We start from the raw sequence: 25,495 nt of genomic DNA, 5'->3' as shown, positions 1-25,495 counted from the left end.
TGCAAAGGAAGGAGAGCACCCAGCTTAGCTTTCGGATGACAGGCTGAGTTTGCAGGGCTAGTAGCTAGAACTAAATATATCTCCTTGTACGCTGAGCAAATTTGATCGGGAAATAATAAGACAATGCATCTGGAATCCCCAATACTCTTTGCAAAGAAACACTTTTCTCAACAGAAGTGTTTTTGTACAGTAGCTTGATGATCCACTACTGGTTTTTCAAGTACTCCATTTTAACTGGGAGAGAACATGCTGCATAAACTTAACTTAAAATTAAAACTGCAGGGTGAAGGACTCCTTTAATCTATAAAGAAGACAGATTTAACCTTGTGCCATGATAGGTTATTTTATAATTGATTCAAAAGGGAGAAAGAATGTGTCTGTGAAAGATCCATGCAATGTCACAGTATTTAGGAGGTGTGATTACTTGCATCATTCACTCAGCGCTCACTGCCTCTCCTCTGACCAAAACAGACCAATTGCTAAATCAGAATTGGAAGCCAATTGTTATGCCAAGTGAGTCTCATTCTAAATCTTAATTGACAGACTCATTGTGAACAATCTGAACTGAATCACTGGCAGTAGAAGTTCCTTGTTAAACATTGTGAATAAAGAAAAGGAGTACCCGTGGCACCTTAGAGACTAACAAATTTATTAGAGCATAAGCTTTTGTGAGCTACAGCTCACTTCATCGGATGCATTTGGTGGAAAAAGCAGAGGAGAGATTTATATACACACACACAGAGAACATGAAACAATGGGTTTATCATACACACTGTAAGGAGAGTGATCACTTAAGATAAGCCATCACCAGCAGCAGGGGGGGGAAAGGAGGAAAACCTTTCATGGTGACAAGCAAGGTAGGCTAATTCCAGCAGTTAACAAGAATATCAGAGGAACAGTGGGGGGGAGGGGGGAGGGAGAAATACCATGGGGAAATAGTTTTACTTTGTTTCAGAGTAGCAGCCGAGTTAGTCTGTATTCGCAAAAAGAAAAGGAGTACTTGTGGCATCTTAGAGACTAACAAATTTATTAGAGCATAAGCTTTCGTGAGCTACAGCTCACTTCATCGGATGCATTTGGTGGAAAAAGCAGAGGAGAGATTTATATACACACACACAGAGAACATGAAACAATGGGTTTATCATACACACTGTAAGGAGAGTGATCACTTAAGATGAGCCATCACCAGCAGCAGGGGGGGGAAGGAGGAAAACCTTTCATGGTGACAAGCAGGTAGGCTAATTCCAGCAGTTAACAAGAATATCAGAGGAACAGTGGGGGGTGGGGTGGGAGGGAGAAATACCATGGGGAAATAGTTTTACTTTGTGTAATGACTCATCCATTCCCAGTCTCTATTCAAGCCTAAGTTAATTGTATCCAGTTTGCAAATTAATTCCAATTCAGCAGTCTCTCGTTGGAGTCTGTTTTTGAAGCTTTTTTGTTGAAGTATAGCCACTCTTAGGTCTGTGATCGAGTCATTACACAAAGTAAAACTATTTCCCCATGGTATTTCTCCCTCCCACCCCACCCCCCACTGTTCCTCTGATATTCTTGTTAACTGCTGGAATTAGCCTACCTGCTTGTCACCATGAAAGGTTTTCCTCCTTCCCCCCCCTGCTGCTGGTGATGGCTCATCTTAAGTGATCACTCTCCTTACAGTGTGTATGATAAACCCATTGTTTCATGTTCTCTGTGTGTGTGTATATAAATCTCTCCTCTGCTTTTTCCACCAAATGCATCCGATGAAGTGAGCTGTAGCTCACGAAAGCTTATGCTCTAATAAATTTGTTAGTCTCTAAGGTGCCACAAGTACTCCTTTAGTTTTACTTTGTGTAATGACTCATCCATTCCCAGTCTCTATTCAAGCCTAAGTTAATTGTATCCAGTTTGCAAATTAATTCCAATTCAGCAGTCTCTCATTGGAGTCTGTTTTTGAAGCTTTTTTGTTGAAGTATAGCCACTCTTAGGTCTGTGATCGAGTGACCAGAGAGATTGAAGTGTTCTCCAACTGGTTTTTGAATGTTATAATTCTTGACGTCTGATTTGTGTCCATTCATTCTTTTACGTAGAGACTGTCCAGTTTGGCCAATGTACATGGCAGAGGGGCATTGCTGGCACATGATGGCATATATCACATTGGTAGATGCGCAGGTGAAGGAGCCTCTGATAGTGTGGCTGATGTGATTAGGCCCTATGATGGTATCCCCTGAATAGATATGTGGACAGAGTTGGCAACGGGCTTTGTTGCAAGGATAGGTTCCTGGGTTAGTGGTTCTGTTGTGTGGTGTGTGGTTGCTGGTGAGTATTTGCTTCAGATTGGGGGGCTGTCTGTAAGCAAGGACTGGTCTGTCTCCCAAGATCTGAGAGAGCGATGGCTCGTCCTTCAGGATAGGTTGTAGATCCTTGATGATGCGTTGGAGAGGTTTTAGTTGAGGGCTGAAGGTGATGGCTAGTGGCGTTCTGTTGTTTTCTTTGTTGGGCCTGTCCTGTAGTAGGTGACTTCTGGGTACTCTTCTGGCTCTGTCAATCTGTTTCTTCACTTCAGCAGGTGGGTATTGTAGTTGTAGGAATGCATGATAGAGATCTTGTAGGTGTTTATGTGACCATCGCTTATTAGCACCGTAGTGGAAGCTCTTGAGGAATTCCACCATGATTTCAACAATTTCCATCCCACCATCAACCTCAGCCTGGACCAGTCCACACAAGAGATCCACTTCCTGGACACTACGGTGCTAATAAGCGATGGTCACATAAACACCACCCTATATCGGAAACCTACTGACCGCTATTCCTACCTACATGCCTCTAGCTTTCATCCAGATCATACCACTCGATCCATTGTCTACAGCCAAGCGCTACGATATAACCGCATTTGCTCCAACCCCTCAGACAGAGACAAACACCTACAAGATCTCTATCATGCATTCCTACAACTACAATACCCACCTGCTGAAGTGAAGAAACAGATTGACAGAGCCAGAAGAGTACCCAGAAGTCACCTACTACAGGACAGGCCCAACAAAGAAAACAACAGAACGCCACTAGCCATCACCTTCAGCCCCCAACTAAAACCTCTCCAACGCATCATCAGGGATCTACAACCTATCCTGAACGACGAGCCATCGCTCTCTCAGATCTTGGGAGACAGACCAGTCCTTGCTTACAGACAGCCCCCCAATCTGAAGCAAATACTCACCAGCAACCACACACCACACAACAGAACCACTAACCCAGGAACCTATCCTTGCAACAAAGCCCGTTGCCAACTCTGTCCACATATCTATTCAGGGGATACCATCATAGGGCCTAATCACATCAGCCACACTATCAGAGGCTCCTTCACCTGCGCATCTACCAATGTGATATATGCCATCATGTGCCAGCAATGCCCCTCTGCCATTTACATTGGCCAAACTGGACAGTCTCTACGTAAAAGAATGAATGGACACAAATCAGACGTCAAGAATTATAACATTCAAAAACCAGTTGGAGAACACTTCAATCTCTCTGGTCACTCGATCACAGACCTAAGAGTGGCTATACTTCAACAAAAAAGCTTCAAAAACAGACTCCAACGAGAGACTGCTGAATTGGAATTAATTTGCAAACTGGATACAATTAACTTAGGCTTGAATAGAGACTGGGAATGGATGAGTCATTACACAAAGTAAAACTATTTCCCCATGGTATTTCTCCCTCCCACCCCTCCCCCCCACTGTTCCTCTGATATTCTAGTGAACTGCTGGAATTAGCCTACCTTGCTTGTCACCATGAAAGGTTTTCCTCCTTTCCCCCCCCTGCTGCTGGTGATGGCTTATCTTAAGTGATCACTCTCCTTACAGTGTGTATGATAAACCCATTGTTTCATGTTCTCTGTGTGTGTGTATATAAATCTCTCCTCTGCTTTTTCCACCAAATGCATCCGATGAAGTGAGCTGTAGCTCACGAAAGCTTATGCTCTAATAAATTTGTTAGTCTCTAAGGTGCCACGGGTACTCCTTTTCTTTTTGCGAATACAGACTAACACGGCTGCTACTCTGAAACCTGTCATTGTGAATAAAGACATTCCTGAATATGGTTCAATCCATTTGCCCCAGAGGTGTATAGCAGTGGTTCTTTTAAGATGGGGCTTAGAGCTTCAGGCTCAAGAGGGGAAAAAAAAGCTTCAAGTCTCCTGTGTTCTTAATATAATTATTGTTTACTCTATTATCTTGCAAGGGTGTTAATTTGCCTCCCAGTAATTAGCTTCCCCATGTGGTTGTCAGGAAATTTAATCAATAGTAAGAACAGATATACCCAGATGTCATTGCTTCTGTGACCAATATTCTCTCCTCACCCCTGTGGAGGTGTCAGTGTTTTAATAAAGTGGTCAGATTCAACGTACAGAATTTCTTCAGAACCAATTTCTAAGTTGTTCATCTCATATTCCAAAAGTGAAAGGACAGCCAATCAGAGTCCGACAACATAATTGTCTCATTTTCAACCCTAAAAGCATTATGTGCCTCCTGCTAGTTTAGCATCTGGCAAATCTACTTAAATTTATGGAAGATGTTGTTTGCTCAGATAATGCTTAAAGTATGATGACATTGTAATGAAGGAGAAGGTTTAATCTAGTATGACTCTACATTTGTCCTGTACATGGTGGACATAAGTAGTTTCTTTGAAAGCTGGTAACAAATCTCACACTTGGGACGATTCTAATATATTCTGGCAGCCTTGAACTCAATATTACAAGAGATGTCATTCTTGTCTTCTCTTTCCTCTTTATGGAGATTGTCTCTTGTGATTTGTCATTTCTTAATCTTTTGTAATGTATATACAATACTTCTACATTCCCTCCTCCCCTCAGTAATCTCCCTTCCTTTTCTAGAATTATAGTTCTGGGACAAGTCTTTTTTTTTTTTTTTGCCTTGTCTAATTTAGGGCCAAATCCCAAAACAAAGACTGCAGGAATCAGCCAACATGGTGCTCTCTGTAGGATCAGGGCCTTAGATTTTAATTTTTTGGAGGCAGCAGTGGTTATGCTTAAGTTTCTAGTTTTTAAGCACTATGTTAGTCTGCAGCTTTATGAAAATGATATTTAAAAGAAACAAACAAACAAACAAAAAATCCCAACAAAAACAGAATTTCCGTCCCATGGTAAATTCTGATATTTTCACATTTGTTTTCATTCCAAATGAGGACAAAAAAGTCAAGACAGATTTGTCATAGAATGAAGAGTTCTTTAAAAAATCTGATTTGGAAGTGTTGAAGCATTTCATTTTTTATATTGCCCATCAAAATTAAACACACATTCCCAAACAAAACATTTAATTTTGGATTATTGAACTGAGTCGAGACATACTGTGCTGAGTGAGTGCTACTTTAAACAGCATCTGACTAAGATTTGCAGTGCCTCCTGGGATTTTCAATTCTTGTTGTCCATGCTACCTCTCCCTCCACATTCTCTCCTATGGCTCAGGCTCCCTGTATAAATTACATATCCCATGATGCAGCTGCAACCATGTGACTCTCATGGTACACCACACTGCCAGTCAGAAGGAAACTTCAATGCATTATGAGAGATGTAGTCTGGCCAAGATGCCCAGCTCATAGGGAAGAATGGGTGGGGCATTTGGAACTGGAACTATAACTCCTCTGAAAAACTACACTGTTTAGACAGAGGCAGTTTAATGTCAAACTAACTTGAAATGAAATGTCTCAATTCAGCTCAGACTAAAATATATGATTCAGGTTGAACCAATATGAAACAAAAATGTTTTGTTTTTCATAATAGAAAAATGAATACAAGAAGATATCCAATTGAAGTTGTCCACAGAAACTATTATATAGAAATTGCATTTTTCCAAGAAAAAAATTGTTTCATCAGAAAGCTTCCAGACACCCTAAAACAGCCATAATGTGACACATATAAATGTTGGGTAAATGGGCTGGAGAATTGAAATTTGGCTCAAGCAACACCAAAACTTCAAAATCTGTGTTTTAAAAGGTTCAAATAATTTGGATAAACACTCCCTCTATCTTGCCTATAATCTGTTTTTTCAGGTAGCTGGTCCACAAACTTCTGATGGGTTGGTCATTTTCAAAGAGTACTGGGTCATTCCATTGGATCAGAAGAATTACAGTTCATCATAGAAAAGTCTAGACAGTGATTAAGGACATACACACTTTTTAAAGAAAGCAGCCAGCCAAAAAATCTGCAACAGCGAGAGTAGGAGCACCCACTCATGCCATAGTGTAGGATTACAGCAGCTCTGCCTCAACTTCTTCACCACACTCTTCAGCCTATTCCTATTATAGATATGACTTGCCCTATGGCCAAGTCATGTTAGAAAGACCTCAGCCCCTTCCAGTGCAACAAAGTCCTTTATCTAGTGTCCGACAAACACAAAACAAAGGAATATTTGGCCTAGCACAGTTTGGTATGCAGCCACCTTCCTTACAGAGAGTTAAGGAGGGGCAGTAGGGGAATATCTTTGGCATTACAGTGAGATTTGGAGGTTGGAGAAGAGCAGCAGGACAGAGAAATATAAGATGGTGGTAGAGAGGAGTGAAAAGGATCTGACCAGTGGTTTGTGTGAAAGATGAGAGATAGGAGAAAGATGTGAGAGTTTTCCTAACCTTTGATAAGCATCCAAACTTTGAAGATAATTTCTGAGTCAAACCTTTTCGTGTTTGCGTGTGACATAACCAGTAAGCTCCTTTGCTATGGTATCATAGTCTATTTTAATGATAAAAAACAGTCTAAAGAAATTTGGAAGGATTTTGTTTACAGAGGGCCATGGTACTGAATGCTTCATTCTAAGGTGGAATCTTTAAACTGTCAATGAACTCTATGGGAGAGGAATCATAGAACTGGAAGGGACCTTGAGAGGTCATCTAGTTCAGTCCCCTGCACTCTTGGCAGGACCAATTATCTAGACCATTCCTGACAATTTGATAGTTCTAACCTGTTCTTAAACATCTCCAATGATGGAGATTCCACAACCTCCTTAGGCAATTTATTCCAGTGCTTAACCACCCTGACAGTTAGGAAGTTTCCCTAATGTCCAACCTAAACTTCCTTTGTTGCAACTTAAGCCCATTGCTTCTTGTCCTATCCTTAGAGGTTAAGAAAAACATTTTTTCTTCCTCCTCCTTGTAACAACCTTTTACATACTTGAAAACTGTTATGTCCACTCTGTCTTCTCTTTTCCAGACTAAACAAAACCATTTTTCTTCAATCTTCCCTCCTAGGTCATATTTTCTAGACCTTTAATCATTTTCTAGACATTTAATCATTGTTGCTCTTCTCTGGACTCTCTCCAATTTGTCCACATACTTCCTGAAATGTGATACCCAGAACTGGACACAGTACGCCAGTTGAGGCCTAATCAGAGCACAGTAACGCAGAAGAATTACTTCTTGTGTCTTGCTTACAACACTCCTGTTAATACATCCCAGAATGATGTTCACTTTTTTTGCCACAGTTGGTTCATATTTAGCTTGTGATCCACTATGATGCCCAAATCCCTTTCCGCAATACTCCTTCCTAGGCAGTCATTTCCCATTTTGTATGTGTGCAACTGATTGTTCCTTCCTAAATGGAGTACTTTGCATTTGTCCTTATTGAATTCATTCTATTTACTTCAGACTATTTCTCCAGTTTGTCCAGATCATTTTGAATTTTAATCCTATCCTCCAAAGCACTTGCAATCCCTCCCAGCTTGGTATCGTCCACAAACTTTATAAGTGTTTTCTGAATGCCATTATCTAAATCACTGATGAAGATATTGAACAGAACTGGACCAGAACTGATCCCTGTGGGACCCCACTCATTATGCCCTTCCAGCATGACTGTGATCCACTGATAATTACTCTCTGGAAATGGTTTTCCAGTCAGTTATGCACCCATCTTATAGTAGCTCCATCTAGGCTGCATTTGCCTTGTTTATTTATGAGAAGGTCATGCGAGACAGTATCAAAAGCTTTACTGACGTCAAGATATACCACATCTATTTCTTCCCCCGCTATCCACAAGGCTTGTTCCCTGTCAAAGAAAGCTATCAGGTTGGTGTGACATGATTTGTTTTTGACAAATCCATGCTCATTGTTACTAATTACCTTATTATGTTCTAAATGTTTGCAAATTGATGGCTTAATTATTTGCTCCATTATCTTTCTGGGTACAGAAGTTAAGCTGACTGGTCTGTAATTCCCTGGGTTGTCCTTATTTTCCTTTTTATAGATGGACATTACATTTATCCTTTTCCAGTCTTCTGGAATTTCTCCCATCTTCTATGACTTCTCAAAGATAAATCACTAATGGCTCAGATATCTCCTCAGTCAGCTCCTTGAGTATTCTAGGATGCATTTCATCAGGCCCTGGTGACTTGAAGACATCTAATTTGTCCATTTAATTTTTAACTTGTTCTTTCCCTATTTTAGCCTCTTCTGATCCCACCTCATTTTCACTGTCATTCACTATGTTAGACTTCCAGTCACCAACAACCTTCTCAGTGAAAACCAAAACAAAGAAGTCATTAAGCATCTCTGCCATTTCCACATTTTCTTTATTATTTTCCCCCCCTCATTGAGTAACGGGCCTACCCCGTCCTTAGTCTTCCTCTTGTTTCTAATGTATTTGTAGAATGTTTTTTTGTTATCCTTTATGTCTCTAGCTAGTTTGATCTTGTTTTGTGCCTTGGCCTTTCTAATTTTAACCCTACATGCTTGTGTTATTTGTTTATATTCATCCTTTGTAATGTTCACTTTTTGTAGAACTCTTTTTTGATTTTTAAATCATTGAAAATCTCCTGGTTAAGCTAGGGTGGTCTCTTGCCATACTTTCTATCTTTCCTACACAGTGGGATAGTTTCTTCTTGTGCCCTTAATAATGTCTCTTTGAAAAACTGAAAACTGGCTTCAATTGTTTTTCCCCTTAGATTTGCTTCCCATGGGATGTTACCTACTAGCTCCCTGAGTTTGCTAAAGTCTGCCTTCTTGAAATCCATTGTCTTTATTTTGCTGTTCTCCCTCCTACCATTCCTTAGAATCATGAACTCTATTATTTCATGATCACTTTCACCCCAGCTGCCTTCCACTTTCAAATTCTCAACCAGTTCCTCCATATTTGTCAAAATCAAATCTAGAATAGCCTCTCCCACTGGTAGTTGTCTCCACCTTCTGAAATAAAAAAAAAGTCTCCAATACATTCCAAGAACTTGTTGGATAATCTGTGCCCTGCTGGGTTATTTTCCCAGCAGATGTCTGAGTAGTTGAAGTCTCCAATCACCACCAAGTCCTGTGCTCTGAATGATTTTGTTAGCTGTTTAGAAAAAGCCTCATCCACCTCTTCTTCCTGGTTAGGTGGTCTGTAGTAGACCCCTACCATGACATCACCCTTGTTTTTTACCTCTTTTATCCTTACCCGGAGACTTTCAACAAGTCTGTCTCCTATTTCCATGAGAGCACTCATGTTACAGATAGTGACATGTATACCTCAGGATTAGTCCCTAATTTGGTGAGGAGACTCTACTCTTAACAGAAGTGCTTAATTCTCTTACATCTTCCCCTGCATCTGAGCTGCAGTCAATACAAGGGAGGGTGAAGATCTAAGAGAGCCAGTAACAGCTCCCTGATTCTGCATCAATTTGAAAGTTAAATCATCATGGGGGCTACTGTAATTTACACCACCTCCATACAGTCCAAAAGAGATCCTATACTTGTGGAGGACCAGTGCACTGTACCCCACCCTACACTTCCCTTCAACTGACACTCTGATATGCATGTCCCCTGACATTCTTCCTCAACTAGGGTTGTGGGAGGAACTCCCAGCACAGCAGTTGCCCCAACAGGCTTTTGCTAGTGGAGAGAGTTCCCCACTGGCCATTTCTGGCAAGAATCCAGCTACCTTGCACCCCCTGAGCAGCACAAAGTGACCAGGTCATACCAGATAGTTTGTTCCTATGATTTTTAACATTTATTCTAAATCCCAGCTTCATGTCTGGCCCATCCCTTTCACAGTACACGTTTGGTTCCTGTACGTAGGCCTTAAGAGAGTAAGAAGAGAAAATTATTTCATTACACAGTAATGAAACAGGCTGAATGATTTACACAATCCCATTTAAAGTTCACCTCTGCTACCTTTTCTGTGGAAAAAAACAAAGTCATTTCAATCCAAGGTCGTATGGTTATATGTTTGTATGATTTTTTTTTTACAATATATATTTCTTGTAACACTGCTGCTACTTCTTTAGATGAATTAATGTATATCAAACAACTAAAATTAATTGGAACATAAAATCAAATAATATATTCATTTTACTGTTTTGTTTTTTGTGGGCCGTTAGAACAGAGTGGGTCATTAATTTTTTATTATTATTTAAATCTCTAGAGTCTGGACAATACTGGAGCAGCATTTTATTGGTCATTTACAGTATTTGGCCATTTGAAATATCAATTCTATTGCACATCAGTCCCTTACACAAAATTTTGGTAGATTTGTGGTTTGGAATTTCAATTTGATGCTTCCATTGGTGTTTGACAACTACAACATTTATTGCCCTGATTATAATTAAAAGCATTATAATGGGGAAAGGAGTTCTATTGCGATGGTCTTCTTGTCAGAAGAGAGTTTTAACATGCAGCGCTGTTATTTGAAGAGTAGGCCGCACTGCTGGGGATTTTGAAATTCTCTATCACGGCTCTTGATCATGGACTTTGCTGAGGCCACAGGTACCTGAGGTAGAGCCAGATTTCTTGAAGCTCAGTTCCGTGCTTTAACCTCAACTTTCCGTGCTCAAAATCCTCCATGTTCTCAAATGTGCAACTTTAAATAGCTTTATTTAGCTTGGGTAAAGAGATAGGGTGGTATCAATTTAAGTTCTTAGTTTGCAATCACAAAATACAACAGTATCGGTAGTCAACAATACTCTTATTGACAGCACAGATATAAAAGGTTTAGGACTGAAATGGCCATGGAGGAGGAATATTCTGATCGGGTTAGGGTTGAGGCATATTGGCAGTGCAGGGTTGGGTGACCTGCTTTGCTGCTGCCCACATCCACCACCTCTACTGTGAATAAAGGACTGCAGTTCCCAGAGGTGTTTGCCTAAGTAATAAAGCCTACATTCACAGCAACCAACAAACTGTGGTCTAAAGGTGTCAAGAATATAAGCTGGAGCAAGTTCATTCCTAGACAATTCTGGATTTCATCCCTCTAGAGAAGAGAGAATCCCTGAAGTCACATCAGTAGCTTTAAACACCTTCCTCTTTTGGACTTGACTCCTGCTCATTTGCACACTGTGATCCTATTAATTATTTTTAACTTATTTTAAGGAATTGTCTCTCTCAACTAAACTTAAATGGGAATCACATTAAAATCAGACCTAGACAAATGAAGACTAAACAAGCTGACAGATAGGGCATTCCAGAGGGTCAATGGGGAATTGAATGTATCACAATGAAAACTTTTATTTTCATATAAAATTGCAAGCTATTAGCCTTAGCTAATAGCCTTAGCTATTGAAAACCAGGAATCTTGGGAGATGTATTCAAAACTATATCTCTGGAACTAGATCACCTGAGGAACCATTCCACAAGGGGAGACAACACTCAGTTTAAGATGGAGCATGGAAGCCTGGTCATGAGTGATCATTCCAGGGTAGATTCTCAATTTGACAGACAGCAGGATAGAGAATTGAGTCACCCTGGATAAATATGAGGCTCTAGAAGCCACAGCAATCTGGTCAGAATGTGGAATCACAGATTCTTTGAATCTTCTGCATCTGCCAGGAATTAACTAGCAGATGTTTTGATATACCCACATATAGATACGCCCTACCTTGCTGTATAGAAGAGACAACTTTGTAAAAGTGACCTTTCTTTGATGCATTGAGCAGAAGTCTGTATGCATTGAAAGTCTTCTGGTCAGATCAGAGGGTAGGTTTATTTCTGGAGTCCCATGGTGATGGAAGATGAGATGTAGCAGTCTGATGAAGGGGCTGTTTGATTTGACAAGAGCATCTGCAATGTGTCTTCTCATTTTCCATTAACAAATTGGCAACTAGAATTATATTGTGTGCTGGCATTCATGCCTAACATTACACGTTTGCAATGTCAGAGAGAAGATACTGGGTTATGTGTTGATATAGAAAACATGGCTGCTGAAATGGCCATTTGAATCAACAGAACCTTTTGCGGTGCTACATAACTGATGCATACACAATCCTTTTAATGTCCAGAGGATTACCTATATTTGCCATTCAAAGAGATCCCAAATTTTTCGGTATGATGCCCCTCTGCATGGGATCTCTATTCAAGGATGGAGTTCACCATGTCACTACCACATGGCAGGATTGAATTCGGAAGTCCAGTTCTACCTGGAGATTCCTGCTGGATTGCCATGATCTCTGACCTATCTCAAAGTGAATTCACAATATTGTATGGTGCCAGAGCAGAATGTCCTCCTCACAGTGATGTTCATTGCTGAACTAATCATCCAGATAAAGAAATCTGTGCACTTCTTGCCTGTGCAAGTAGAACATGAGTACCACCATGAATTCATGACTAGAAGCTGATACCAGCCAAGAGGTGAGACACAGATGAAGTGCCAGTATCAGCATGTGGTAGAGACAGACTTTACTGACAATGTTTAAATTATAATACTGTCAATCAAGTGAAAACAAAGAATGTACATAAGTGTACATTCCATTCTTTACACACATTTTTGTACATTTTTATTCACAACTTCTCTACTTATTAAAAGTATTTTGTTAGAAAAATGTATCAGTGTTTTGAAAAGTGACAGAATAGACCATTGAAATTGCTGTCAAGATGCTTTAACATTTTTACTTTAACAAAGTATTGTATTGAAAAATACATTTTTCTACAGAGCTACATTTACTGTGGATTGTTATTTACAAGCAGCTGCCCTTCAATTTCTTCTTCATTTAAATAAAAAAATCTAACCAACCTATACCCAAAGCTTATTTACATTACTGTAGCACTTGGGAGTCCTAGACGAGGACCCCATTGTGCAAGACACTTTAGGGGGGCAAAAAGATAGTCCCTGCCCCAGAAAGCTTACAATTTAAGTACAAGACAATCAAAAGTTGTATACAGAAAGACAGATGAGGGCGCACAGGAAATCAAAGAGACACTCAGCATGAGAGCCAGTGGTCTCAGCACACCAGAGGCCTAGCCATTGTCAATTTTTTTGCAGACAACACAGCAGAGGAGAGTTTTAAGGAAGGTTTGTGGGAGGATAATGACTTATTCTTGCAGCAAGGAGGAACTACCTGTAAACAAGTGTAAGGGACTGCATGAGAGAAAGCACAAAGGTGCTTGCCTGAAAATTTAACAGGTGGCAATGGAGGGTGGCTTCATGTGTCTGATCATACGCTGGGAGGAACTTTCAATACAATTGAGGAATTGTTAAAAGTAGGAATGGCTGCCTTCCATTTTATTTGTCATTTAAAAGGGGAACCCCTGATGAAACTACACCACAAACAAACATTTGTTTGATAAAAAATTCTAAAACTGATCAATAAACACACCTTTTCAGTTTGTGAGAGATTGTTTTAACTCATTTTGTGGTGGTTGTTTTTCTTTTTGAAAATTGGTTTTAAGAAATAAAAATTCTGCTTAGTTTATCCTTCTTAGGCGAAGCCTGAACAGAAGCAAGTCTTTATGGTATTGTTACATTACAACTTACAGAAAGTGGGTTGATGCTGTAAAATGAAACTATTCCAGAATGGATATCAGTGCTACTCGAAATATAATATTAAAACACAAAATATAAGTTAATGAAGGACCAGATCCCCAGATGCACTCATTTATACCACTTGAGGATCTAGCAAAAATCCTCAAGTAGTATAAATGAGTTTTTCTGGTTTGTTTTGTTGTGAACCACCACATTCAACTATCATATTGTACCTACCCATTGTGTTTTACATACTCTCTCTCTCACTCACACACACACACACAAATTTCTTCCTGGCACCTTCTGATTTTTGCATATCCCTTCTGCGGCCCCTTCAAAATCGCAGGACCTCCCTGTCAACTTCTTCCTAGGACTGGCCAAGACAGTATAGCAGGAGGAAGCTAGACAGGGAAGTGGGAGGTACTCTGGAACTGTGGGGCCTATTTCATGTCCCTTGTCTGCTCATGTCTCTAGGTAGAGTTCTTCTGGGTAGTGTCCATTGGCTCCTCAGATTCCTCTGAGAAGTGATGGGTGCTATCCAGCACTCTCTGTTTTGGTTTCTCCTGATTTTCAACCTTTAACCTCACTTCCATTCCTGTTTTCTCCTTTCATAGAATCATAGAATATCAGGGTTGGAAGGGACCTCAGGAGGTCATCTAGTCCAACCCCCTGCTCAAAGCAGGACCAATCACCATCTAAATCACCCGAGCCAAGGCTTTGTCAAGTCTGACCGTAAAAACCTCATAGGAAGGAGATTCCACCACCTCCCTAAGTAACCCATTCCAGTGCTTCACCAACCTCCTAGTGAAAAAGTTTTTCCTAATATCGAACCTAAACCTCCCTCACTGCAACTTGAGACCATTACTCCTTGTTCTGTCATCTGGTACCACTGAGCACAGTCTAGATCTGTCCTCTTTGGAACCCCCTTTCAGCCATCAGAAAGCAGCTATCAAATCCCCACTCATTTTTCTCTTCTGCAGACTAAATAATCGCAGTTCCCTCACCCTCTCCCGCTAATCATTTTTGTTGCCCTCCGCTGGACTCTTTCCAATTTTTCCACATCCTTCTTGTAGTGTGGGGTCCCAAACTTGACACAATAGTCCAGATGAGGCCTCACCAATGCAGAATAGAGGGGAATGATCACGTTCCTCGATCTGCTGGCAATGCTCCTACTTATACAGCCCAAAATGACATTAGCCATTTTGGCCACAAGAGCACACTGTTGACTCATATCCAGCTTCTTGTCCACTGTAACCCCTAGGTCCTTTTCTGCAGAACGGCTGCCTAGCCACTCGGTCCCTAGTCTGTTGTAGTGCATGGGATTCTTCCATCCTCAGTGCAGAACTCTTCACTTGTCCTTGTTGAACTTCATCAGCTTTCTTTTGGCTCAATCCTCTAATTTGTCTAGGTCCCTCTGTATCCTATCCCTACCCTCCAGTGTATCTACCACTCCTCCCAGTTTAGTGTAATCTGCAAACTTGCTGAGAGTGCAATCCACCCCATCCTCCAGATCATTAATGAAGATATTGAACTGTTTGTTTTCCCCAGCAATCAGTTGTAGCCTGGATTTAGGGTTCCTCCCCCTTAACTGAGGGGGTGGTTCTTCAGTTATGGGAGGGCCTAGATCCTCCTATCTCAATACTATAAATAGTATGTATATTAATTTCAGTTCTAATACAGATCCAAGAGGAGACAGAAGAGGCAAGAAGCTTTAGTCTTTTTTTTCCAAGGAACACTGAGATAAATCCACGCTTAAATAAATGGGAAAGGACAGATTAAGGACCTGGGGAAAATGTGACCTTCTCTATGGTATTAGGTGCTGAAATACCTAAACATGATTCAGTATTTTACTTTGTTTCTCAGTGACACTCTTCCTCCTACCCCCATTCATGTTTTATTATATGGGCCTGACCCTACCTTGGTTTCAGGACCTGAGATGTTTCCCTTAGGGGTTGTGAGGGGCCAAGAGTCTTGATCCCAATTCAATTATACCCCTGGCCAAAGGGCCACAGCTAATCAACCAACAACATCTCTGTGGTCTGTTACTTTACGGAATCAAGGGGAGACTACTACTAGACTTTGTCTAAGAACATTTTAAAAGAAATAATTTGACATATATTGCAGGACCCGGTTCTGCTCCTCTTGAAGTTAGCAAGAGCAGGACCAAGCTCTACGAACAGTATCTCATGGCATTTCCAGCTTTACTGGAAGCAGACTATACAGGAATCACATGAGAGAGCCAGATTCTGGTCTGTTACGCCTGTAGCAATCCCTTGTGCCTGATTCTCCTCTCACACTGGCATAGTTTCTTCTCACAGTAGAATTGAAAAACGGTCTGGAAAGGTTCCAGTAAGCACTCAGGCTCATCAGTCACTAAATCAAAAGTTTCAGAGTAGCAGCCGTGTTAATCTGTATCCGCAAAAAGAACAGGAGTACTTGTGGCACCTTAGAGACTAACAAATTTACACATATTGAATCTATTTCCCCATGTTAAGTATCCTCACACCTTCTTGTAAACTGTCTAAATGGGCCATCTTGATTATCACCACAAAAGTTTTTTTTTTCCTTCTGCTGATAGTACCTCATCTTAATTAATTATCCTCTTACAGTTTGTATGGCAACTTCCACCTTCTCTGTATGTATAAATATATATTCTTACTATATGTTCCAGTCTATGCATCCGATGAAGTGGGCTGTAGCCCATGAAAGCTTATGCTCTAATAAATGTGTTAGTCTCTAAGGGGCCACAAGTACTCCTGTTCTTTAAATCAAAAGTGTGCAATTTATAGTTAGGCATTTTCATTCAAAATACCAGGGATAAGTGGAAAGATTTTTCAATGTGATTTAAAATCATTATCTGAACAGTCTGCTTCAAAGTCTAAATAATTCATAGGAACAATGCACTGGTTTGTTGTTACACATTCTTCTTCCCCATGAAGCAGACTGGGAGAGGAAACTCACAAGAGAAGATTGCCCTTCCCCATCCCAAAACTTGGACCAGGTGCTTTCTGTGAGGGGTTCTCCTATTCCCTATCAGAGAGCATGGTCTGGAGGATTTTAGTTCAACCACAACTTTTTTGGGGTGGTATTAAAAGTGATTGTAGTGTTTGCTAGCTCTGTGTGTAGAATGCTAATCAGTGCATTCAACAGCACACCACACTTTGATGCTAACATTTTAAATCCAGCTAAATGGCTCTGGATGTTGGTTGGAATGTGATATTCAGGTTGTGTAGGGAAACACTGGTTCCCATTGTTACTATTTTATTCCCATTGTTGCCTAGCATACAATATGTGTGATGTCTAGGTGTTTATATACTGCTAACTATGAATGGCTTGTTAGCATTGCAAACTATCAGGTATAAGTAATTTTTTTATAGCTGGTCAAGTAAACTATTTTGATTAACCTTTCTAACTTTATTTTCTATTTATGGACTATTTGAATGTAATATAACATTTCGGTGGGGATGCATGACTATCTATTGAAAGGATATCACTCTGGAATTATACATTAGCTGATAATCTAGTATCATGTTCTACGTGTATCTAGGTACTTGTATGGCCACCTAACACGGTACTGTGATATATTGTGTTTATTTCAAGATGATTACAGTATTGCACTCTAATGGTTCATGATGTGAGACTGTCCTCATATCTGAAATAGATGATTTTGGGGTGGGGTGGTAAGGCACTGTATAACCATATTACTTTTCTCTCTCATACAATACAGGGCTCTTTAACATGATAGTAGAGGGTACAGCGACAGTGCAGGGCAGTGATAATTAAGTAAGCAAATGTATTTTCATGTTGGAAATGGTATTGTATTTTGCAATTTTGTATTGCAAGTTGAGCGTAGAACTTTCTTGTCTCTTGTAAATAAATTGTAGGACTGCAAATAGACCATGTTTCTTACAGAAGTGATCATAGCAGTGTGAAAACTTAAAAGAAATTATGATGATGTTGTTTTCTCTATTTTTCAGCAGTAAGAAACTAAGCTTAAGTAGAAATACAAATACTTACTAGTAATGGAAGGCAAATTATAGTTCTGTGATTAAAGTGTAGGACTGGTAGACAGGAGAACTACTGGGCCAGATCCTTATCTGGTGGAATCAACATAGCTCCATGGAAGTCAGAGGAGTGATGCTGATTTACACTAGCTGAGGAGAGGGCCTCTATTCTTTAGTTCTGCCAAAGGGGATATTTTAAAGCAATGCATAGTTAAACTTATTTGCCTGTCACTTGCTTTCCATAATTTATCTTTTTGTGTTCTCTAAAGTTATGAAAATGTGTTTGCATAAGAAAATCCAATACTGAAAATTTTCTATTCTTAAACCTACATCATGCCAAAATGTTGATGTCCATTTCCATGCCCTAGATTGTGATCCTATAACTAGAGCTGGTCTAGATTTCCCTCTCTCCTCACCATCACCCCACGCTACCCCAAAACAAAGTTTGGTAAACTAACCAACAAGCAAAAAAAAAAATGGAAGTTTTCTACAAAAGTGTTCAGTTTTATATCAAGAAACTGTTTCTTTTTTTTTTTAGCTAAAAACCTGCATAAGAAAGACCAGATATTTTCCTCAAAAACCAAGCCATTTTCTGTCAAAAAATAGGATCGGCATTTTTTACACCAGATGTGGTTGTAACTAAGGTCCCAGCCCTGCAAGCTACTCCATGAAGACAAACCACTCTACTATGCAGACCCATTGCAGTCAATAGGGTTCTGTTCTGGAGCTGGGGTCGACCCAAATTTGCCAGGATAAGGAGTTATGGTGGGATAATTATGACTTCTGTGTAGGACCAATCTGACAAAACATGGATTGTCAAATAAGAGTGGGAAGATGAGGAAAATAGACACCAATATATTGAACCATGGTGGTAGGGGGAAAGCTCAAAATTACATAAGAGTACAGTATTTAAGATGTTTTGTACCATTAAGATCCTTTTTAAAAAGGAAATAAGGGATGGTCTAAATTCTACAAATAAGCATCTGGATCAGACTACTCGTGAATAATCCCATTGACTTCTTATTATCTAAGGTACTTGTATGGCCTGCATTATTATATTATAATGTTTGAGTAGCTCTCAGTCTTCAATGTATTTATCCTTACAACATCCTTGTGAGGTACGAAAATCCTGTTCTCCCCATTTTACAGAAGGAGAACTGAAGTTAAGAGAGAGCAAGCGACAGCTTTTTAAAAGGACGTTTAAAGATGCAGATAAGCACCTAATGGGATTTTCAACTAGGCACTTATTGCCTTTTTGACCACCTAAATACTTTTAAAGATCTGGCCCTAAGTAACTTGCCCAAGGTGACACAGAAAGACTGTGATAGAACAAGGATATGAACCTAAATATTCCATACCTAAAGCTAGTGCCTTAATCACTGGACCATCCATCTCTATTCCTTGTCTGAATAAAACTGTGTGCCCTGAAATGTTTTCAAAACCAGGTCCTTTATTTGGATATAAGACAACCTGATTCTTATTTACACTAAGGCACCTTTTTGTTAGCAAAGTGGAGAATAAGGCTCGTGTATTTACTCTCAATTATAAATTACTATTTATGTAATTTCTGTAGTTGTATCATTGTCATCTAGTTGTCATTGGTAATGCAATTATGTTTTATTGTAAACTGATACATTTTGCAGCAAAATATAACTTAATTTGTGTCCAAAAAACCCATAGATACATAATTACAAAACATTGAATCTTGCCATTTTTCAGATGAATTCAAGTTCTTTATGAAAAGGCTGCCCATGAACTATTTCCTCAACACGTCTACCATAATGCATTTGTGGACAATGGATTCTAATTTTCAGCGTCGCTATGAGCAACTGGAAAACAGCATGAAACAACTTTTCCTTAAGGCACAGAAAATTGTACACAAGCTCTTTAGCCTAAGTAAGAGATGCCATAAACAGCCACTCATCAGCTTGCCAAGACAGAGGTAAGAAATGCTGTGAAAACCTGACACATTCAGGACATTGTTTTGAGACTGACGCCTGCTTAAAAGTACAGGTATGCTAATAAGTATAATATGCAACCTTTATAACCATAACAGCAAGACAATGGTATTGAGTCTTCTAACCTTTAATGCTGTTCTGGTCAGACCTTCCCAAAGGTGATGTCACAATGAGAAAAGTAAAATGCAAACTACAACTGAGTATCCTTGTGTATTACTGGAATCAACAAATCAAAGTAACATGCACCCCCCTCTCCCCCCACACACATCCCCACTGATGTCAAATTCATCCCTCATTTAATCCATTAACTTCAGCAGAGTTATATCTACTCCTAGGACTCCTATGTAATGCCTGAGAAAGTCAATGGAAGGACTTTCATTGACTTCAACAGGTATTTGATCAGGCCCTTATACCAGGTCTTACACAGGAGCAACCTATAATCTAGTAGAGAACAAAAAAATAATGCAATGAAGTTACACCAGTAGAAGATTTGGTCTACTCTACTGAAGGGCAGCAGTTGACATAAAATGAGCAGATTGTAGTATTATAAAAATGTAGATTAAAGATTAGATTTTGATTTCTCTTGTAGGAAGCCAGGAGGGATGTCCTAAAAATTTAGTATAATTAATGAGCTCTTTCTATCAGAAAGTATTTCTATAGGGATTTCAATATGCAACATATAAGAAATCCTTGTGCCACAGTTGGAAAAGATAACTACAAATATTTATTGTAACACTTCCTTGTGGAAAACAAAACAAAACAAAACTCAAGCCTCTTTCCTTGTCCTCCTATAGCTAGTTTCCTAACATTTTGCTAAGTTTTTAAAACTATGCCTTAGTTGGGGAAAAAAGGAAAAGGAAAAAAGTTAATTGAAATTGACTGTGCCCTCCCCCCATTTCCCCCGGCTCTTATTTGAAGCAAAGAATCAAGCCATTTAAAGTAATTCCATCTCATGATTTTATAATCTTCAAACCCAAACAGCTTTACATATTTTTCCCAACTTTGTTAACAGAAATAATTAATTGACTCCTGAGCTACAGAAACCACCTTCTCACAATTTATAATCTACAATCAAAATAACATAGATAGAACAGAATAGAATGAGACAAAACTAACAATCCTCATACTTTTATTCCTTGCCACAGTTTTAGCATACATGAGGAGAGGGGGGAATCCCATTTTCATTTTATTCCTCTCAGTGTCAATTCCTTTCCAATTCTAGATGTTCTTCTTAGATTTTAAGGTCAATTTAATAAAACAAATATATTATTTCAATTTCTGATTTAATGATGCAGTAGTTAGAATCACACCAAGATCAACCATACAAGTCAATGGTAAGTTTTTATGTGCTGTTTAGATGTGATTTATTCTGACATTTAAAATTCCTCTAAGTCAATAAGAAAGTGTGCTATGTAACAGTGAAGGGGATTTTTTCAGGCTGTCTAATTTCAGTGGCAGAAGAACTTTTTGGAATAAATAGTGAGAATCAAATAGTAACATAGGATTTGCCAGATTGGCTCAGACCTGATGTCCATCTGGTACATCATTCTGTGGCCATTTGTGACCAGACCCAAATGCTTCAGAGGAAGGTATAAGAACTATGTGGTAGGCAAGTGTGGGATAATTTACTCCCCCACCCCCAATGCTACATCTTGGGTTCCACTTCTTGAGATAAAGTGGCAGAATAAAGTTTGTTTTCTGTATACCAGTTGTGTCACCTTCTTTTGGTAAACTATTTCAGGGGAGCAAACAACTTACCTAGCTATACAGAATTAGAAAAGTTAAGATAAACAAAAGTATGAGTGTGTATCCAGGATCCTGCGTTCCTTGCACACCTAAAACTTCATTTCAGTGAGATATTTGGGTGTACAAGGACTATTGGCTAGAGTTCAATATGTTTAACACACGTACAAAAATGCTTTTGAGGAGCTGACACTAAACAAGTTGCACTGAAATTATTTATATACTGATAAGTAAATGAATTGCTAGAGGCTTTCTGTGTTATTCCTTTATTTATCACCACTTTTCTTCGCTACTACTAATTATATAGCAAAGTGTAGATTATTCTAGGAGGAGTTGTGGGGAAGGGTTGGTAGGGCTGTGGGGTCTTTCCCCTCCCAGTCATATCATAAGCATCCTTGACAAGATAATTTTCATCTGCTAAGGCATACAATGAAGCTTTATGTTGAGTATGAAAACAATTTAGATTTACTTGTGATTTGTTAGTTGGAATTTAATAAAAAGTTATCACAACTGTATGTAATAGGCACAAGCCTTTGCAACATGGACATTATCCAAATCACTCCAAGCATGAAAAGAAAAAGTTACAATTTGAAAGAAAATTTCTTTATTTTCTGTGAAATGATGTCACAGAGTGTTCTGCATGGGCTTCAGGGCTTGCTATGTCAAATGGGTCAAGGATGGTCACTAAAATGTTCTCCGTTAGCTGCTTTGATACATTAACAGTTACATCTGCCTTAAGAATTGTGTGATATCATACACTCATTCACTGTGTTTTCTTTGCTTGACCAGCCTCTATTGCCTACATTAGTGGAATTCCACTAGGTGGCCAGCTCTTGCTACTGTTGATATCACAGAAAGATACAGCAATGCTGCAGATCGCAAAATATGTTGTCTCAAAAGATAGGCTGTTGTGGGCAGAGAGCTTCTGTATGAGGATAATCATGTGTGAAGAAGGATTGTGAACTGAGAAAGATATTAAAATGGCATATGTATGGAAGCTTTTGTCTCTATTGTATTTACTTACAGAATTACTTCAACTTATTAGGTGTAGCAGCATCTTGTGCAAATAAGGTGAAATATACAGAGGGGCACCAACTGGAGCACAGCTTTCTAAACTCCTTACGTTTTAGGAACCTGGTCCAAACTTTACTGTTCTGGATGATCACTATGGGCTGTAGCTAAACCTGAAAGATGGGATTGATGCAAATGTAACATTGTAGTAATGTGGGCTTTATTTAATGTTCTTATTTTACAAGGGAAAATGGCTCATGTTCAACATGGTCAACTTTTAAATACTCATGATAGGTCACTGTAGTTCACACCTCACTGAAGTCATATTTTTGTCACTGCTCTTGTTTGGCTGGATTGTCAGAGCAACAGCACCTTCTTTTATATTGTAGTAGCTATATTCTGGGCACCAGAAAATCATAGGAACATGAGACCCCCATCCAGTTGTTACTTGGAATCAATGGGACTTCCTGTGCTAGTAACAGTTGGCAAGGTCAGGCACCAAGTCCCTCAAAATTAATGGCCCAAACCTGCTCTCACTGACGTTGATGGCAGTATTCCTGTTAACTTCAATGACAGAAAACAAAGATCCATGTCAAAGAGCATGGTCTGACCGTAGGACGAACTAAAGGAAAAGGCTATTTTCTATAAACATGACTATATCCACATTAGGGCTGCTGTTTCCAAAGATCAGGGATTTGGTGCCTAAGCTCCATTTAACGTTCATAGTGATTCCAAGGATAGCATATCATTCATTTGAATGGATATATGTGGTACAGAATATTACAGCATGGACACAAGCTGCACTAGCCTAATTTGTATGCAGTTTACATAACTTTCTAATGAAAAGCCATCATTTTGTGCCAAATCTAAATAGCATAATTTGTCATTTAATAAATAGATATAATATTAAAAAGAGAAACAATGTAAATACAGCAGTAAAACATTAGAATAAATTATATCTTTGGCATATAAGCAAAATGGAAATCTAGTCCAACAAATTGCAATGCAGAATTGAACTTGAGCAAATATGAATGTTGGCTTTAAAAGTATATGTACAAAAGTTGCACACAGAAGCACACTCTTTTGGTAAAACATCAGTATTTGAATTTTTTTTTAACTCAGTGTTTAATCTTACTATGTAATTTGTAACAGCAGCTAAACACATTGGGCTTGATCCTCACCTAGTACAAATTCAGTCAGCTTCTTTGAAGTAAAAAGAGCTAGGTCAAATTACAGCAGCCGAGGATCTAGCCCAATGTCATGTTATGAGCAAAACTCTGGCCTCTTATCTCAGATGGAGCTTTTAATTTGTCATGTCATTCACTGCAGCTTGAAAGCCATATGTGAAAAACAAGGAAACCAGTTTACTGTTCTTTTTGAAAGATGTTACAAATGAATCAGGTTGTTGATCTATTGCATACTCTTAGCCATATATTTGAAGACCCTGCCCAAGACATTATCATCTACATGCAGGATTTCCTTAACCTGGGGGGGAAAAGCTCAATTATGTCCATAAGAAACAGTTCAGTGTCGGGGCTAGTGAACACATGCCTTAAAGCATGATGAGTCCCAGGAAGAATTCTGCCTTTGGGATACAGAATTCTTCCTGGAGCCCTCCAGCATACAGCGGGACTTATGCCCACTGCAGTTTAATCTTCCCCAGGTGCACCCAAATGTTCTACAGACTGCTCTGTAAGGAGGAAGAGCCATGCAGTTGCCTCCTTACCATCTCACTCTGCTCTATTTGGGATGTTTATACCCCAGTATTCTCACAAGAGGAGCAGAGTTTGAGTGCCAGGGAACACAAGGATACCAGTTAAGAACATAAGAACAGCCATACTGGGTCAGACCAAAGGTCCGTCTAGCCCAGTATCCTGTCTTCTGAAAGTGACCAATGCCAGGTGCCCCAGAGGGAATGAACAGAACAGATAATCATCAATGATCCATCCCCTGTACAGAAGCTGATTTAAATGATAGGTTACATACCACCGTTAGTAGTTCTGCAATTTCACATTTGAGTTCCTTCAGAACTCTTGGGTAAATATCATCAGGTCCTGGTAACTTGTTACTGTTTAGTTTACCAATTTGTTCCAAAACCTCCTCAACTGACACCTCAATCTGGGACAGTTCCTCAGATTTGTCACCTAAAAAGAATGGTTCAGGTTTGGGAATCTCCCTCACATCCTCAGCCATTAAGACCGGTACAAAGAATTAATTGAGTTTTTCCTCAATGGTCTTATTGTCCTTGAGTGATCCTTTAGCATCTCGATTGTCCAGTGGTCCTACTAGTGGTTTAGCAGGCTTCCTGCTTCTGATGTACTTAAAAAAAATTTGCTATGACTTTTTGGCTCTTTGGTTAGCTGTTCTTCAAATTCTTTTTGGGCCTTCCTAGTTATATTTTTTCACTTAACCATTTGCGAGAGTTTGTATTCCTTTCTATTTTTCCTCACTAGGATTTAACTTCCTCTTTTTAAAAGATGCCTTTTTGTCTCTCACTGCTTCTGTTACTTTGAGGTTTAGCCACAGTGGCACTTTTTTGGTTCTCTATGGTTTTTAATTTGCGGTATACATTTAAAGTTGAGCCTCTATAATGGTGTCATTAAAAGGCTTCCATGTAACTTGAAGGGATTTCACTTTTGGCACTGTACCTTTTAATTTCTGTTTAACTTCCTCATTTTTGTGTGGCCCCCCTTTCTGAAATTAAATGCTACAGTGTTGGGATGCTGTGATATTTTCCCTACCATAGGAATGTTAAAATTAATTATATTATCATCACTATTACCAAGCGGTCCAGCTATATTCACAGCTTGGACCAGATCCTGTAGTCCACTTAGGATTACATCAAGAATTGCCTCTCCTCTTGTGGGTTCCAGGACTAGCTGCTCCAAGAAGCAGTCATTTAAGGTGTCAAGAAACTTTATCTCTGCAACCCATCCTGAGGTGACATGTATCCAGTCAATATGGGAATTGTTGAAATTCCCCATTATTACAGAGTTTTTTTATTTTTATAGCCTCTCTAATCTTCCTGAACATTTCATTTCACAGTCACTGTCACCATCCTAGTGAGTAATATATCCCTACCGCTCTATTCTTAT

General features: G+C 39.3%; 1 protein-coding gene across 4 annotated transcripts in view; it reads left to right on the top strand.

Annotated features, from left to right (window-relative positions):
• Positions 1 to 25,495, top strand: part of BRINP3 (BMP/retinoic acid inducible neural specific 3) — a 298,580-nt gene that overhangs the window by 216,950 nt on the left and 56,135 nt on the right. For all 4 annotated transcript variants that reach the window (XM_038414794.2, XM_038414797.2, XM_038414795.2 and 1 more), the window contains one exon: positions 19,408 to 19,630. In XM_038414794.2, the coding sequence (XP_038270722.1) occupies positions 19,408 to 19,630 (223 nt within the window). The remainder of the gene's footprint in view (positions 1 to 19,407; positions 19,631 to 25,495) is intronic.

Source organism: Dermochelys coriacea, chromosome 8 (genome assembly GCF_009764565.3).
Source record: "Dermochelys coriacea isolate rDerCor1 chromosome 8, rDerCor1.pri.v4, whole genome shotgun sequence".
NCBI classification, from domain to species: domain Eukaryota; kingdom Metazoa; phylum Chordata; order Testudines; family Dermochelyidae; genus Dermochelys; species Dermochelys coriacea.
This window is presented reverse-complemented; position numbering and strand designations above follow the sequence as displayed.